This window comes from Rhinolophus sinicus, chromosome 1 (genome assembly GCF_057876585.1).
Source record: "Rhinolophus sinicus isolate RSI-liver-muscle chromosome 1, RSI-T2T, whole genome shotgun sequence".
NCBI lineage: Eukaryota > Metazoa > Chordata > Mammalia > Chiroptera > Rhinolophidae > Rhinolophus > Rhinolophus sinicus.
In genome coordinates, this window is record NC_142501.1 from 119,661,223 (window position 1) to 119,679,138 (window position 17,916).

The 17,916-nt window shown below is 36.6% G+C and overlaps 1 protein-coding gene across 7 annotated transcripts in view; it reads left to right on the forward strand.

Annotated features, from left to right (window-relative positions):
• The window catches only part of CACNB2 (calcium voltage-gated channel auxiliary subunit beta 2), a 329,662-nt gene that overhangs the window by 206,076 nt on the left and 105,670 nt on the right, over positions 1-17,916 (forward strand). For 5 of the 7 annotated variants that reach the window (XM_019752070.3, XM_019752073.3, XM_074324835.2 and 2 more), the window contains one exon: positions 11,560-11,679. In XM_019752070.3, the coding sequence (XP_019607629.1) occupies positions 11,560-11,679 (120 nt within the window). Of the gene's footprint in view, positions 1-10,309; positions 10,767-11,559; positions 11,680-17,916 lie in introns of those variants that run through there. The other 2 variants (XM_019752077.3, XM_019752074.3) reach the window with 2 other exon arrangements.

Consider the following 17,916-nt stretch of genomic DNA (forward strand, 5'->3'; position numbering starts at 1 on the left):
ATTGCTTTTTATGAACTATATATGTCCAGTGTTTTGTTAAACGCTCTTAACAGTGTCTGGATTTTCTAACATTAATATTATTACAACCAATAGCAGGTTTCCAGCTAAACAATCCAAAATTTGTAGCCTATTTCTAACCATTGATCGGTACGAACCAGGTTGTCTTAAATCACCTCCTGAAGGTAGGTTAGCTGCTTAAAGGGACACAGTAACTATTTTAGGTCAGTAGGGTACTTTGCGGTGCTTTATTACTAAAGGCTCCATACCACTGGCACTTTTCCAGCCAAATCCCTCATCGTGTAGCCTATTTTTAATATTAAATCTCTCTGAACCAAAGTCAGATCTTTCTAGAAGGTTAGACTTTTAGAGCAGTATATTAATAATTTACTACCAAAGTACTGAGTCATTTGGCCTGCTTAAGTATCTAACCTACTACCAAAAAATTATTTAAGCAGTCATATCAGTGGATATTTACAGTAATCATCCTGATACATTTTCTACAGAGAAATGTAATACTTTAAAATGTTAACATTTCATGGATAAGTACTTTTCTTTTAATTATTTCCTACCTGATATAATTCCTGCATCAGCATTTATTTTATTTTTTAAATGTGCATAAAGAGATTCAGAGCTTGCCTCTCTTCTTCACGTGCAAAAACCAAACAAACAAACAAAAACCAACCAAGCAAACAAAGAAATGAAAAAACCTATCAAGATTAGAGAAACCAATCAGAGAAAACATGTATCTGAAAATCCTCTTTTTGGCAAAATCAAAAATATTTTCAGGGTATTTTGTTAAACATCTCAGTTGCAATATGAAAGAACTTTTTATTTCTATTCACAAAAATGATAACGTTACAGAAAAAAAATTAAAATTAGCCTTGAAATTTAAAAGAAATGAGAAAGCAATCCAACCTTATCTCTTCTGTTATTTTTGTATACTACTATTTTTACATACATGAGTATATGTATTTATAGAAATGATTCAGGTTTTGTATTTTTTTAACCAAATATGATCATCGTAAATATTTGCCTGTAATGCTTTTTAGTATTTGTAACTGTCAAGGTTGTGTAATAATCGACTAAGTGTATAAGCTGTAATTTGAGAATTTTAAGATAGCCAAATCATTAGTCTAGATCCATATGAGTCTAGATACATATCTAGATACAAATGAAAAGCACATTCTTTTCCCAAAGACTTGTATGAAAGTCAACAACTATCTGAAACTATCAACAACATCTGAAAGCATCAGTTTTAATGTATCCTCACAACATTGTGAGTTGGTCCTTTACAAAGAGTACACTTTAGTGAGGGAAATGGTATTGTGTTTAGTGAGCTTAACACATTTTCTAGATGCTTGTGACTGGTTGATTTTTTGTGAATTTTATTCATAACCTTTGTCTATATCTATTGATCACTTGCAGTTTTTCTTATCAAGTATAACTTCTGTATGTGCAAAGAAAACTTTTGAGGGTCAAATCTTTAAGGACTGAAGTCATATCCCTTCTCACAGATGTGTGGTTCCCTGCAGAACACGTATGATGACTATCCTTTAATGTCTGTGGATTGACTATTCATTAACACTGGAGAATTCGCTCTGGAGAGCAAGAGTCAAGATTTATTGTTCGATTGTTCAGCGATTGGAGGAAAGTCTAGCAGATAGACATGTCATCTTTTGAAGTGACTTTTATTTAGTCGTAGAGAGCCCACTAAGAAGTTTCAGAGTTTTCTACTAGACCAGGTAGTCAGTTTCATTCCTTTTAAATATATTACCCAAAATTTCTTAAAAAAATATCTTCCTCCTGTGCTGGCTGGATTTTTTAAACATTCTGTCTTACTAGAAGTAAGAATAGTCACTCTTACTGCTATGAATTCGAACTCTATTCCCATAGGCATGGGGTAGTGAATGAGAAGTAACAGTCAGTAATTAAACAGTCACACAATAAATATGTCATATTTACAACGTATTTTCAACCGCCTGTAAGAAACTTTTCAAGAATATTCTTTCTAGTAGATTTGATTTGGCATGCTCATTTTACAGAGGGAGAAATTAGCCTGGAGAATATTTACCTGACTTTCCTGTGGCTACACAATGAATCATTAGCAGCTTTAGGATTGGAACTTTGAGTCCCTGGAATGAAAAAGTGGAATTAATAAGAGAAGAAGCTTCATAGAAAATAAGTATTAATCATATTTTGAAAATATGAAATCTCTCTTAAATTTCTTGGAAGATAGATGCTATATAAACTTGAAGTATAATGACTATTTTTTGAGTGGCTTGTTCGTTATGGAACGTGTTTATTTAATCAACTCACCTATGTAGTTGACATTTACACTAAGTTAATGAATTTGCTATTTACTAAAGTTTATGATAAATCACCAAGTATATCTTCAGGCTAAAGTCTTTGTTTGCTTCTTTTACTCACTATAGAAAGTACTGGCCACTCACTATGGGTCAGTCAGATAGCTGCCAGTGTTTTTTAATAAGGAAGAGACATGAGCATGTCTAGGAATGTTTAATGACGTTTAGAAATGTTTAGGAATGCTAAGGAGGACCCTGGATAGTGGAAGATCTTCAAGATACAGGATGTAAACGAGACTAGGCACTCTCTCTGGTAATCCTTATTCATTCATTCATTCATTCAGTCAGTCAGTCAGTCATCCATTCAACAAGTTTTTACGGAGCATGTATTCTGTGCCAGGCACTGTTCTAGGCATTGGGATAAATGAGTGAATGAAATAGAAAACAATCTCTGCCCTCATGGATGTTATATTCTATTAGAGGGAGATGGACACTAAACAATAAACATAATAAGTAAATTATATTGCATGTTAGAAGGCAAAAACACTATTAAAAATAGTGGAATAGAATAAGTGAGATTAAGGGTACTAAGCGGGCAGTAGATGTTCGCCTGTTAAATAGGATGGTCACAGAAGGCCTCATTGAGAGGTGATGTTTGAGCAAAGACTTGGAGGTGATGGGTAGTAGTGTGGACATCTGAGAGCGCATTCCTGGTGCCTGTGAGGTTGGAGCCGAAAGAAGGAGTTTGTGTGTGTGCAGGGAGCATGTAGGAGATGAGTGGAAGAGGAGATACAAGTAAACAAGACTTACAAAGAGCCTCCAACAGGTAAGAGAAAGACCGAGAATGAATGGTTTCTTGGAAGCCACGTTGAGAAAGTAAATAAAGGACAGGGAGTGCTATTAAATAACCGTGCTAAATGCTACTGGGAGGTTAGCTAGGATGGACACTGACGAGTGACCACTGGATTGAGCCATATATTATCGATGACCTCAGGCAGTTTTGGTGGAGTGGAGTGGTGGAAGACGGTAGGTTTAAGAGAGAACTGGAAGGGGAGAATTGGAGTGAGTAGAGGCAACTTCTTTTAGGCATTTTTTTTTTTTGTCTGCAAAGAGTAGAAAAGAAATAGGTTAGGAGCTGGCAGAGAAAATGGAATCAGTTAGAAAACCTTCCCTTGACAGAGAAAAGAACCTTCCCCAGGCAGAGAGAAATACAGCATGTGTGTATGCTGATTGGGATAATTCAGTAGAAAGACTAAAGGGAGTGGTGTCCACACAGAGTTTCTGGCAGTATCTATACACACCAGGAATTCCTCTACCAAAAATTACCTACATACAATTTATTCACGCTTTTCCCTCATTGAATTTAATTTTTTAGCAACATTTTGAGAAAGGCTTACCTCCCAGGCACTATTTTTCTGCTTCTTGCCTACTCATTTCCATCCTCATAACTTAAAGTGTTTTTTTTTATTTATAAGAAATTATATTAGAATAATAAATTCGTGTCATCTATCACCATCTGTAAATATATTAAAGGCCTGAAAAACTCTCCTCTCCCCGTACACAATACTGTACTGTAATTATGAAGGAAAAGTATTTATCCTCTGCTTGAAATTCAAACTCAAAATAATATTGAAATTGGCCCTCTAATTTTAACTTTTTCCAAATGGTTCTTTTTGATTGTCAAATTTTGCAAATATCAGACAGAGGCTTTTCTACAAAGTATAAACAGCCATCACACCCTCACGCTAAGAAATAATTTGGTGAACTTTTTAATACATTACTCTGTTTTGTCCTATGAAACTTGAACTCCCACAATTTTGATTACTAAACATCATAAGAACAATGTCTAAATGTTTGTTCCTTGGCTGCTATAAAAAGATTTTACAAGATAAAACTGTCAAGTCTCACTTTGTTTTCCATTTGTATAGCAAGGCAGGAATATCTCATACAGTTCCTCGCCATGCTATTCGTCAAACAGCTCCTTGTAAAGGGACCCTGCCAACGCCAAGGACTTAGGGAAAGGACACTATTTAGCAGAGACATCAGTTATTATGCAGACGGGAATCTGATGCTCAAAAGTAGCTTTAACTTGAGAATCCTTCATTTTTACTAACAATAGAAATTGTTGTCAGGATGTGGAACCTTGGATCTCTTGTTTCCAATGCTAGAGTAATTGCAGCAGAAGACAGAATGACATACAGTCAGCCACTTTGTGACAAATGCGAAGCTGTGAGAATTCTTCGACATTTCTTTAACTCATGTGGGGTCAATATGATTTCCCTATGGGCAAAATAATCTTGATCCCTCTATTTCATATTCTATGCCGTGATTCTCAAATCTGACTGGGGAGTATTTAGAAAAATAAAGATTTCTGGACCTTGATCCCAAACAGAATTCAAAGTTGAGAAGTACAGAAATATCTACATATTTTTTTAAATTTCCATGTCATTTTTTGTTAGAGTTGGTAAATTAGCAAGAAGAATTAATGGACTTTAAAGAAAAATGAATTTTAACACCTAGGAATTAAATCTACCTCTTCCTAAAGACTTGCATTCACTTGAAGTAGCTACATGTTATCTCATTTGTTTCTCTTCTAAGCTTTCTCTTAATTATTTCTGCATCACTATTTCCAACCTGGAAATTATTATTTTTTAACATCAACATCCATTGATCACAAGAGGAAACATTGCTTTCCTTTCATGCATGGGCTCATGTACATTCACATTCCATAGAGGAGAACAAAGCTACCTAATTCTTTAAAAACTAAGCCAGGATTCAAAATACAACCGAACTCCAAAATAAATGCTTATAAAACATGTTTAATATGACCCCTTCTAACCAATATCTGATTTAAAGGTTTGCCCCTTATTTACATACCCCTAAGGGAAATGTATTTAATGCATTACTCTTAAAGATTTGTTCGTCACACCTCTGAGCTGTAGACCTGCCATTTGTACCTTTTAATAACTTCAGCTTCAGTGCTGAAAACGAGCAACTGTTCCTATTGAACTGAAAGGTTACTCAGAAGACGCTTGAATTCCCGCCAGTTTCAGGCAAGATTAGCTGCCAAAGGGGCTGCTGAAGGCCTGTTTGCCAAGTTATGTTCATTTTCAGGAAAGAGAGAAAAATTTAAATAGCTGGTTTCTTGACTTCCATTGTTTTTCTATTCTACGTATCTCCTTTCCCTTGTAGATAAGTAGTGAAAAGAATGCTTTACACTTTGAGCTACTTTAACGTGAGGGAAATTTCAGGTTTAGCAGCCAACTCCTTGAATCCTTTCCATAAAACAGCATTACATTGATAAATGAGAAATGATCTGTGTTTCATTGGACCCTCCTTGTGCCTTTTGGGAAGATAAAATGTGAGAATTTGAAAAAGCATTGTGCCTTTTGGGATGATAATGTGTGTGTGTGTGTGTGTGTGTGTGTGTGTGTGTGTGTGTGTGAGAGAGAGAGAGAGAGAGACAGAGAGAGACAGAGAGAGACAGAGAGACAGAGAGAGCCAATTTAGCACAGATATAGCTATGAACGTGGAAGTCATCATGATATTTATGACCATTAGAAATAGTTGTACATGTGCCTGGCAGACAGAAAGAGATGTTTTTGATTAATAGAAGCATCAGTTACACGTAGGGATATGTTGTATGTTGTAGCTTTTATTTTTATGAACTCATGTATGCATGGAACTGGAATTCAGATTGCTAAAAGTTAATGCCTACCTCTAATGATTATTAGCTTTGTAACCTCAATCAGGTAACTTAACTTCTCTATGCCTAAGTTTTTTCATCAGTAAAGATGAAGATAATTACAGATTAAGTTATGTAATGCTTGTGAATTAGCACTGTGCTCAGCACAGTGTGAGCATTCATTAACAATTAGCGATGATTAGCGTACATATACATAGTCTAATCTTAATAAATGGATTACCCTCATTATTAACATAATACAGAACAATCTCGAAAATGATCTGACTTTACCTTTAAGAGATAGTGCTGCATTTAGAAGGAAATCAGAGAACTCTGTTGAAATCTCAGAAGACATGATTGTTCCAATAGTGCAGAATTTACTGACAACTTAAATGCCACTTCTAATTAAGAAAATCAAACATGTGTAGGGAGCTTTGCTGTGAGGTGGTGTCATACGAACAAAAAGGATTCCCAGAATCTGTACTTTAGGCGTGCTTGCATGTCTGTCTACCTGTAAAGTGAGAAAGGTAGCAGAGGGAAGAGATCTTGAATAAATATTCCTGAAAAAGTAGCATGCTGGCTACACTGGCCTCTTTTTAGTTCCTCAAACTGCTAGGCATTCCTTGTCCTCAGGGCCTTAGCATATGCTGTTCCCTCTGCCTAAGCATCTCTTCTCTCAATACATCCCAGGGCTAATTTTTTTCTTTATCCTTTGAGTTTCAGCTTAAATATCATTTCAGAGTATCATTTCATTGTCCTAACTAAACTAGCATCTTCCTACCATTGCTCTTTTATCTCAGCCTGCTTTATTTTTTCTCATCATTCTTTTATCTCAGTCTCTAATTATTTTTTAATAGCTTTTTAAAAAAAAAAAAAAAATGTTCTTCACCAGAATGTCAAGCTCCATGATAGGAAGAAAGCTTTCATTCTTTTTCACAATCATATTCCCAGCATTTAACTTCCAGTTGTAGCCCTTACAGTTCTAAATATATGTTTTGCTTTTGAGGGTTTATTTTTTGGTAAAATGTAATGTCTTCATCAGTACATACTATAATCATAGTCAGTTTATAAATGTTCCTATGCTCTTGAGAAAATTGAAGCTAACGTTTTAGCTTTTACATAATCATAGAAGGGATGAACTTACATAGATCGATTATCTTCACGGCTGTTAGTATTTTGACATAAAGCCAAATGGTAGCCCAATCATGTTTGATTTTTCATTGCTGGATGGATTTGAATAGGAATTACGTGACATTTGCAAACTAAAGTATACAATAGTAATGAAAATTATTCCATCTCAATAGCCTATGTCATGTTTGCATTTTTAGAGTCAGGAACACACATTATCAGCAAACAGTTTATGGTTTTGTTTTTGAAGAAATCAACAACGCAGGCAGGGGGTGGGGTAGCAATTCATTTTCTTACATCCAGATCTTTTCACAGAAAAAAAGTTAATTGTTCTAAACTGTGAAAAGACATGACAGTATGAGAAATGAAAGAATTATCACCTCAATCCAACACAAGAAGATAATACAAGAGACAGATCCTTTCTCCTTGGTCCTTCGCCTCAGAACTCTATCCCCTTTTGCTTAATTTTAAAAATGGGGGCATGACCAGTATGGTAGTGGGTTGTATGTCTATACCCTGGCAGGTCAGGAGGAAACGATTGAAGGCCAACTTGCCATGGGCTTAGCATAGTCCTATCCATGAGGAGGTCATTTGAAGTCTTGAGGATTTGGGATGGGGCATAGCTTTATCTAGAATTTGGTAGCCTTAGGATTCTATGAGAAATTGTCTTTGCCCAAGCGTATTGCTTTATGCTTCATATGAAAGTTTCCTACAGAAATAGATGACCACTTTGGGATCAAAGATGCCACTTCTGAATAGACTTATGACTGTCGTCCTTTAGGCTTTAAAAGAGAAAAAAACAAGAACGTTTAAGATAACTGATCCCGGAAATACTATATATGACTGTGAAACGGTAGAGTACAACATCAAAAAAGCAAACTTTCTAAATATAAAAGGAAAAAAAATGTGCTAAAGGAAAAAGGTGATGTTTTTTATTCAAATACTGAACATATAAGTGGAAGATGATAGAAATTGAAGAGTAGATAAAAAGCTGCATAAATCCACACTCCCAGAAGGAAGGAGATTAATTGTAATGCATGTGTTGAGAGTGTGACTTTCGAAACTGCAAGAACACTGGAGGCTAAAACATGCTACTGTTTGATAGTAGCTATCTTTGGTGGGAGGATATAAGGTGACTTTATGTGTGTCTCTCTCTTTCTACAATAGTACATTTAACTTCTCTGATGAAACCTATTTTGAAAGTATGTACGAGTACAGATACAAGGTGTAAAAGTAATATGGCTCCTTCTGTAAGCTACACTAAACATCAGTTCATAGTCATATCTCATATTGTAAAAATAGTTGAAGGTTAATATTTTGTTGCAGTTATTCAAAAGATCGTTGCCAAAAGTCAGTGTAGAGGTTTTTTCTTCTTCTTGTTTTTTAACTGCTTAATTATTTAAGCCTGGAAACAGGTCTCAAAATGACTGCAATTAAAAACTACATCTGATTATTAGCAAAGGAATTTTTAAAACTTATTTTGTTTAAAAGGGAACAAATCACATACAGTTGTCAGTTGCGTGTGTGTGTGTGTGTTAATACTCTTCCTCTCCTTATGGGTATCTTAGTGACAGGAACTTTGTATTGTCACCGAGGTATGACCTGAACCTTTGGCTGGGTGATTGGGTCTAAAATGCCAGCACTGTGACAGTGGGGTCTGAGGCCTTTTATGGGGTAAATTGTGCTTCCTGGTAATTTTCTGCTGTGCTAGTCCTGCCATGGGAAATCCTCTGGGAAGATGAGGAATGCCCAACGTTGTGTGTCCGTGTAGAAAGGCTCATATACCCCTTGAGAATTTTGCTTAAACCAAACATTGCAATGCATTTTGTATCCCCCATGCATTTTGCTTTCACTTCAGCACAGTATAAGCAATCTTTTTATTAATTTATGTAATAATACCATAATTATGGGGGCAGCCGGTTAGCTCAGTTGGTTAGAGTATGGTGCACTTAACAGCTAGGTTGCCAGTTCGATCCCCACCATTGTGAGCTGCAACTTCCACAACTTGATTGAAACAACTACTTGACTTGGAGCTGATGGGTCCTGGAAAAACACACTTGAAATAAAGAAAAGTTAAAAAAAAAAGTACCGTAATTACAGCGTATTCCATGTATTACTTTAATTCTGAAACCCCTAGTCTACTGTATATTCTGATGTTTATGTCATGAAGACTGGTCTTAGCCTAGAGTTGAAAGGATGAAAGAAAAAAGGAAGGGAGAGAGGAAGGAAGAGAAGAAAAGTAAGGGAGTAATTCTTCGGAATGTCTTTCATTCGTTTGCATGAAACTTCACAAAAGAATTCCCGGACCATATTCAAACAAAAATGTTGCTTGGAATGTGTGATAGAATTTTGTTTACTTTCAGAAACCTAGAAGTGCGTATTTCTTCATAAATAAACTTTAAAAATTTAATTCCATTTATACAGGACATTAATAACTTAAGTTATCTTTCCTTCTCAAGCCTCAATCACCTTATTTATAAGAAGAGTTTGCACTAAATTGTTCTATGAATCTTAACTTGAGCTAATAAACCAACCAGACTTTGAAATGTCTTCATAATTATTGTTGTAACAATTCACACACTGTTATTTATTCAGGTGACTTTATTTCTAATGGTATTTTCTCAGTTGGAGCAGCAGTTCAAAGTCATTTTGAGTTTGGTTAAATGCATCCCTAGGAGCTGTGATTATTTTCATGTCCTAATTAAATGGGAAATTTTCTCTCTTGCATTTTGTTGGAGAAGTCCCAAGCAATCAAGAGTATTACGATAGTAGGATTCATGAGCATTATTTGACTTTTTTGCTGTCCAATAATATACATCACATTTATTATCTAAGAATTGTCTTATGGCATAAGATATACTTTCTGTAAGCAGCGTAATGGAAAGGGATCATTAAACGAAAAGGTTACATGCTGTGCCTTTGAGAGAATGCTTTATCTGAAACTTAAACATGATAAACAGACCATGTGCCTGTTACTATAGAACCAAAACCCTTTCCAGCTGTTTACACTTCCGATGCAAATGGCAGTTTGACAGAGACTAACAGTGTGTGTGATGTGAGCATCTGCGTAAAAAGGCTACCTATGGAGCATGCCCAGTGCGGGTGAGTGCGTCCTCCGCCCTCCCCTTCCAGATCTCTGAAGATAAGGCTTGAACTTTGCACTTGCAAATGTCACTGCATACGTTTTGCTCTTTTTTTTTTTTCTTTTACGGTTCTCTTACAACTAATTTCCTTTAGCAATCCAAGAACAGGGTCGAGAATATTTAGGGTAGCAAGATTCCTAAGTTTAGAACGAGTTGGTGCCTGTCTTCGAATGCACTTGAAGTGTTCTTTATTTTTAAAGCAACATAAAGCATTTGAGTGTTTGTCCCCCGCACCCCACCATGGGAAAATAAGCATCCCCTTGGATTGGAGTCCTCCGTGGTAAGGAGTGAAAGCCCCAGAGGCAGAAAAGGGCGAGAAGAGGGGATTGCCCCGAGTATGGATGGGAAAGGAGCAGGGGTGGTTCTCCAGGGCTCAGCGCGCACTGACGATCTGTGCCCCGGGCTGCAGCTGCGGATGAGAAAGGCGCTGTCTGGCTAATGAAGGCCACCTGGATCAGGCTTCTGAAAAGAGCCAAGGGAGGAAGGCTGAAGAATTCGGATATCTGTGTAAGCTCCAGGGTTTCCGTGTGGGGAGACGTTATTTTCTCTTTGCTTTTGCTGTTGTTGCAGGGAGTGCTGGCACCGGCTCCTTTATTTGGTAATATGATCCTGATTGCAAGAGAGGGAGCCAGGGAGAGTCCTGTCATTTTCTGAGCTCCTTTTCCTATGTCATGATTTATTGCCATAGGAGATACTCCGGGCAGGGGTTTTCTGTAGACAGGTTTTGTTAATATCTAGTTTAAGGTATTGAAAAATGTGTTGCTTGAAGATTGAATGTAGCTGGCTGCTGTTGTCTTGCAGTTTTGTCGGAGAAGGTATCAGGTGAATAAAAAGGTACAAACGGATGCTTCGGATTAAAGCGGGAGTCAGCTCATGTTAGTGACATTTTGGAGGGTTCAAGCTTATAACTCATTTGACTTTTTTGTATGGTTTTTGTTGGTGGTATCTTTCTAGGTGTAAATACTTCTATCCTTGAAACCCATCTATGCCCTTCAGCCCTGCACTGCACCACAGAACTGGTTTTCATTCTGAAGGAACTTGTTCTGGCTTCCGGAAAGGACAGTACATGGAATCTAAGGCTTGGGAAGGAATGGGAACTTGGTAGGCACAGCTATCCTAGTGAATAATCTGCGAACCAGAGCATGATTTTTCTAGATGGTTTGCCACGAGATGGATTATTTTCTCTTCTTTTCAGGAACTTAGAGCAAAATCTAGGAAGCTAACTGTGGTGTCAGTGAAAGCTTTCCAATGCAAACGTCATAGATGGAATCTATTTTAAAATGTAGATTTTCTTCTCCAGGGTTCGGCAGACTCCTACACCAGCCGTCCATCCGATTCAGATGTCTCTTTGGAGGAAGATCGGGAGGCAGTACGCAGAGAAGCAGAGCGACAGGCGCAGGCCCAGTTGGAAAAAGCAAAGGTAAAATCATTGTTTCCCTTCCAAGCGCTTCCTTTGCCAGTTGTGCTGGATCCATGATGGGACACCTGTGGAAGTTTCTCCCAAAGCGTATGTTTGGGCTCTGACAGTATTTCATTGTCTGGTTTGAAAGAGGTATAAGAAATGAGTGTATTTTCTTCCCTTCATAGAAAAAGAAAATGTGATATATAAGAGTGGTCTTGCCTTTTATGTTGTTTATAACCCAAGGAACTTGTTTCCATGGGTGGATGGTTTATTTAGACACACAAAAGAATCTCTGAATATACAAAGAGGAAAAACTGCACCTAATATCAAAATGATTTTACTTCATTTTTCCAGCAAACCATTGCTCTGCATAGAGAAACAAACTTTGTTTATGTTTATTTGAACAATCTTTCCCCCAAGTATTACTCCATAGGTGTTTTATAATAGTATTTTCTTATATTTTAAAAAAATGGATTGTATTACCCTTTTCAAAGATAAAGCAACAGAGGATTGTAGTGATTGAAAACGTTCTTTTCCTTGGGGTATTTCTTCTCCATCTCATACTAATCAAATACGTATATGTAAAAGGGAGGCCTGAAAATCAGACACAAAATATGTGAGTACAGAATTTAGCTGAGGCTGTGTTTCGTTTCATTAATTGTCATGGTTTGAATTCTTTTTTCCAATGCAGTCATTTGAATAGAAGCTATTTCTAAAGCATAGATTGTCGGTCAAGTTTAAGTACCTTGGTATGTGTGATACTTAGTAACATATTTTGACATGGTTGTTGGTTTTTCTTTCGAAAAAAATTACTGCTTTGAAAGAAGAGGAAGTACTGTGTTGGTCTTGTGAACAAAATTGAGGATAACATTAGAATGCTTCTGCTGGGTGCTGCATCTCTGAGATGAGTCAAATCTGTGTGTTGCCATGGGAATCATGGTTTGGAGATGCTGGTTTGAAAGCATGGACAAGCCCTTATGTAATATTCATGACCTCTAGCACAGCTGCCATTGTAGTTTACAGAGGAACTGCCAGGAGGCCATGACTTTAAAAAGCAGTGTTCCTGTACATGAAAACAATGTTCTCACCGCAGCTGGCAGGGAAGTCATCTCCAGGTGTAGACACAGTCTTGACTGCAAGACAACCCATAAATAGCAGGAGCAGGGAGCTAATAAAACAAAGTGTGGCCCAGTTGCCATCAGTTCATCTGCTCTACTGAAGTTAATCAGTTAAAACATTATGATGTGACAACATGGATGAAACCGGAGGACATTATGCTAAGTGAAATAAGCCAATCACAGAAGGACAAACACTGTATGATCCCACTCACCTGAGGTACACAAAGTAGTCAGACTGACAGGAGGAGAGAGTAGAGTGATGGTTGGCAGGGGCTGGGAGAGGAAGAAATGGGAGTTGCTTTTCAATAGACAAAGTTTCAGTTACACAAGATGAATGAGTTCTAGAGATCTGCTGTACAACATCCTGCCTCTAGTTAGCAATATGTACTGTACACTTAAAATTTTGTTAAAAGAGTAGATCTTCTGTTAAATGTTCTTAATACAATAAAAAAAATTATGAAGTTGAAATTCAACAATGAAGAAAATTACATAGTGATTGTATGACTAGTGAAGTTAATTGCCACAAGTTTGGAGTATGGCTAATACATCTTTCAACTTAGAAGCTGAATTCCACATGCTACATTTTGCACCCAGGTGCAAAGAAAAGTCAAGAGAAAAAAAAATAACAGTTTGTATTCGAAGAATAAGAGTATTTTATTGGCACTAATTTGATCATGTGATTTTCATATACCAAAGTTAAACAGTTTCTCGGATTCATACCACATCATCATATGACCCAGTGTCTTGTAGGATTGACTTTCAAAGTCTCTGGTTGAGTGGCATGTTTGTTTGTCCATGACTGCTGTAAGTCCCGAGTTAAGTGACACAGCTGCATAGAACTTTTAAATATCTTTCAATCCAGCATAGATCAAAATATTGATCCTAAATCAAACCAGGTTTATGTTAGTTGTCATACAGACTAAAAAGTACATACTTATAAATATGTAGAAGATGAAAGAAAATGAGAATTTAAAACAGGAAAAAATAATTGAAGGGCTGTTTCCTATGTTTAATGAACACTGTTTATTTACATCCATTTTTTTTCCTTAAAATTAGGTCAATATCTTAAATCTTTGATGTATGCAAATGAGTTATACTAGGGTAAGTGGGACTGTGAATATGTTCTGAAAGACAGAAGGACTAGGATTTAATTTTACTTTGTATTGAAATCATGCTTTGGTAGATCTGGTTTATTAATTCCAATATCCTTGAAGAAGAAATGCAAAGCAGGATTGTAGATGGCTCATTCATAAGTTTAGTTTGATCTCTTACCCTCCACCATGGCTTTATACCATCATGCCTTTTTAGGACCTACTTCCAAAGGAAACCTTGAAGTTTAAAAATACATGAATTTTTCATTTAATTTTAGACAGTTTAAAACACTTTGCACATTCATTTTGAAAGGAGCAAAAGTTTTATACATTTGTTTTGTAATCATCATAGCATCTCTCAAACAGAAAGATTTGCTAAGTGGGTGCTTTATTTCACCCCACAGATCACATGCAATAAGTCTGTGCAAATGCCTGGAATAAACTTCAGCAGTGCTTTCACAGCCTGGCCCTCTGTCTCTATGAACTACATGATCCATTAATTGCCTTAAGACTGTGTCTATGAAATAAGGTGATTGACACGTAGTGAAACTAGAGACACTGTCTTTTGAAATTAAGTGACCTACAAAAGGTTATATAACCAGGCACTCTGTGCTTTTAATAAAACCCAGTACTTTTCAGTACACTTTGTTATGGTTTCTCTCAAACTGGTATCCTTCCAATGAACAGATTCTATAGCAATTGTGAGGCAAATAAATATCAACTGACATGACCTTGTGTTTTCATTTGGCGTTTTCTGATCCCAGACATGCTTTGGTCCTGTTCAGTTTTGCCATACTTTGCAAATCTTGCCTTATTTAAGCAGGTCTTTTTGATTCTGCCTTAAAGACAAGCAGTATGTGAATTTAATTTATTCCCACATTGATCCTTAAAAAAAACCACACAGCTTTATTGAGATATAATTCACTCATTGAAAACATACAACTCATTGCTCTTTAGGATAGTCACAGAGTTGTTCAATCATCACTACAATCAATCCTAGAGCATTGTCATTGTCCCCCAAAGAAATCTCATGTTCTAAATTAGCAGTCAATCCCCATTCTTCCGAACTCCTCAGCCCTAGGCAACCACTATTCAACTTTCAGTCTCTATAGATGTGTCTGCTCTGGATATTCCATATAAATGGAATCATATAGTAGGTGGTCTGTTGTAACTGGCTACTTTCACTGACATAATGTTTTCACTGTTTATCTATGCTATAATATGTATCAGTACACCATTCCTTTTTATTGCCAAATAATATTCCATTGTAAGAAATATATCACATTTCATTTATTTATCAGTTGGAGCATGTCTGGATTGTTTCCACGTTTTGATTGCTAGGAATAATGCTGTTATAAACGTTTGTGTACAAGTTTTTGTGTGCACATGTTTTCGTTTCTTGTATGTGTGTGTCTAGGAGTGAAGTTGCTGGTTCATCTGATCATCTTTTTTAAATTGAAAGAATATTTTTTTTCACTCCCTCATTCCTCCAGAATGATCCTTTCTGCCCTGTATGCAGAGACTCTGAGATGGGGACTCTGGATGTGGAAGGGATTGGCGTAGAGATCAAATAGGATGAGTGCGGTATTCTTTGTAGAATAGGTTAACATTAAACTTGAAGTCAATTCTCCTCTCATCAGTGAAGGTCTGCTATATTAAAGAAATTGTATTAGTCACACTTGATGAATAAAAGAACTGCAAAACCAGAGCCACAAAGAAGAAACAGGCAGATCTTTTGTCTACTTTGCAAAGCTTCTACTGTTTGTTTAGGGAGAAGAATTTGGCCTCACAGCACGCTAATTAGAGGTAGACCAGAAGTACCTTAGGGGAGGCGAGAGGTCTATGAGCACCAGAGGGAAAGAGTGCGCCCTGCTGGCAGGAACAGAAAATCCTTCTTGGAGGAGGTGGTGACAGAACCACAGGGTGGACAGTTGAAGTTGAGCCTGTGAAGTAGAAAGTGGGGAGTGGAGAAGAGGAAAATGCTTCTAAGGTCTAATAAGTCATGTAAGTAAAGGTCAACATAAGGAAATGCTTGGCAGCAAGAAAACATGGAAACTTCCAGAGAAAGGTTACTTTTTTGAGATCTTGCCAACCCGAAAATGTCTTTATTCTAACCTCACATTTAATTAATCATTTGGCTGGGTAGAGTATTCATGGATGAAAAACATGTTCCTTCAGAATGTTAAAGACTTTTTTTGTCGTCTTTTAGCTTCCAGCACTGTTGGTGTACTTGCCGATGTCATTTGGTCTTTGAGTGTGGTTTTTAAATTTTCTTTAATATACCGAGAAGTATTCTTCCTTTTGTATTTTGAACTTTTGCCTTGGTGTGGGTCTTATTTATTGTGCCTGGCTTCTCACACACATGTTCATTGCGAAGGGCCAGTCACTTCGGTTCTAGAAAGTGACTTTCTTTTTTTTGATAATTTTTTCCATTGTGTTTCCCTCTTTTTCTGGTTCTCTAGTTTGTCAGACGTTTGATTAGAGCTTCTTCTTTCCTCACTCTTTCCCTACTTCTCCCTCTCTTTTTATTCTACTATCTGAATTTTTCTCCACTTATCTTCCAACCTACTTAGTAAGATTTTTATCTGAAAATTTCTAATACTCAAAAAGCTTTCTTCTTGTATCCCTCTGTGTAGCTTCCTGTTCTTATTCCATGGGTGTAATGTCTTCTCTTTTATCTCTATTTTTTTAAAATTTTTCTGTACTGCCACTGTTTTTGAAACTTTTAAATTTTGATCGTATTTTTACGTATTGGAGACTTTCTTGATTTCAGGCCGTCCGTTCATAATTAAGAGCAAAGCATTGTAAAGCCGACCGGAAGCTCTGAGTGCCATGGCAAAGCTTCTTGACTGTTGGTCTTTTATAGGGTGATTGGTTGGGAGGAGGGAGTGTCTTTTCTTTCAGTCCTGTCAGTGTCCTAGAGATTAGTCCCCAGTCTCCTTCTTTTTACATTCTCAGTCTTTCTACTCCGTTAATTAACCACCATCTGTCATTTTCTCTGTTCGACATTTTTGTCTAATCTCTTCTCATTTCTGGTCTTTATATATGTGGGTTTATAGTTTTTCAAACAAGTGTTATTTCAGGAGGAAGCATATGTGCTGTTGACCATGTTTTAGTTCCCATATTTATCAATAAACATACTATAAATGAGAAAAAAATGTTTCTCGTAATGAGACATGGGGAGAATCCTACCCAATTGGAAATATTCAACTACTCAGAATCTTTTCTGAAGAAAGAAGAAACATGAATGTGTTTATTCCCTTTCAACCCAAAGCTGAATTTTTTATTTCAAAAAATGTTAAACATATTTTTTAAAATGGGTCTGATTGAGAAAATTCTGTGCAAGGTCGGAGAGAAGTACATATTGCTGCCTATATTGCACACTTTCTTCAACCCAGAAGTTTTACTATTGGAAAGAATCTAAAGAACCTGTGGCAGGTATTAAACCAGACAGCTGCTCATAGGAAAAAACAAACAAACCAAAAAACAACATTTCATTGGTAAAAGACAACTCTAGCAGAGAGATCTCCTAATAGAAAACACAAAACTTGGCAGACATTCTCAGAGAAATATTTTAGGGTAACATGTTTCCCTTCAATGATGCTGTCTTTCATTTTTGCATTGAAAAGTTGTCAATTCTTGTCTGCTCATAGCAATTAGCTTCCAAATAGAATTAGAAAACTGGCTAAATATGTCTAACTTCCAGCAACATGGATTAGTTTATTGTTCATTAGCTTAGATTGCATTAGCTTAGATTGCAATTTTTCTATCTGTAAGAAATCAAAGGTGTGTGAAAGTCCCCTGGACCTGGGTTAGCTTCTACATTTACTCATAAGTATGATTGGGTAGGTACGGTCATATCCACTGGTGCTGTAATTCTTCCACTCATCTCCAGTGTTAGTTGACAGTAATGGTAATAACAACAATAATAGCAACACTTACTGCATGATTACTGCTCACTCTAGACAATTTGAAAGACATAAAATGAAAAAGCAAAGCTTTGTGGCCTTATAGCATTTTGAAATACGTCTGAGCACTCATGATCA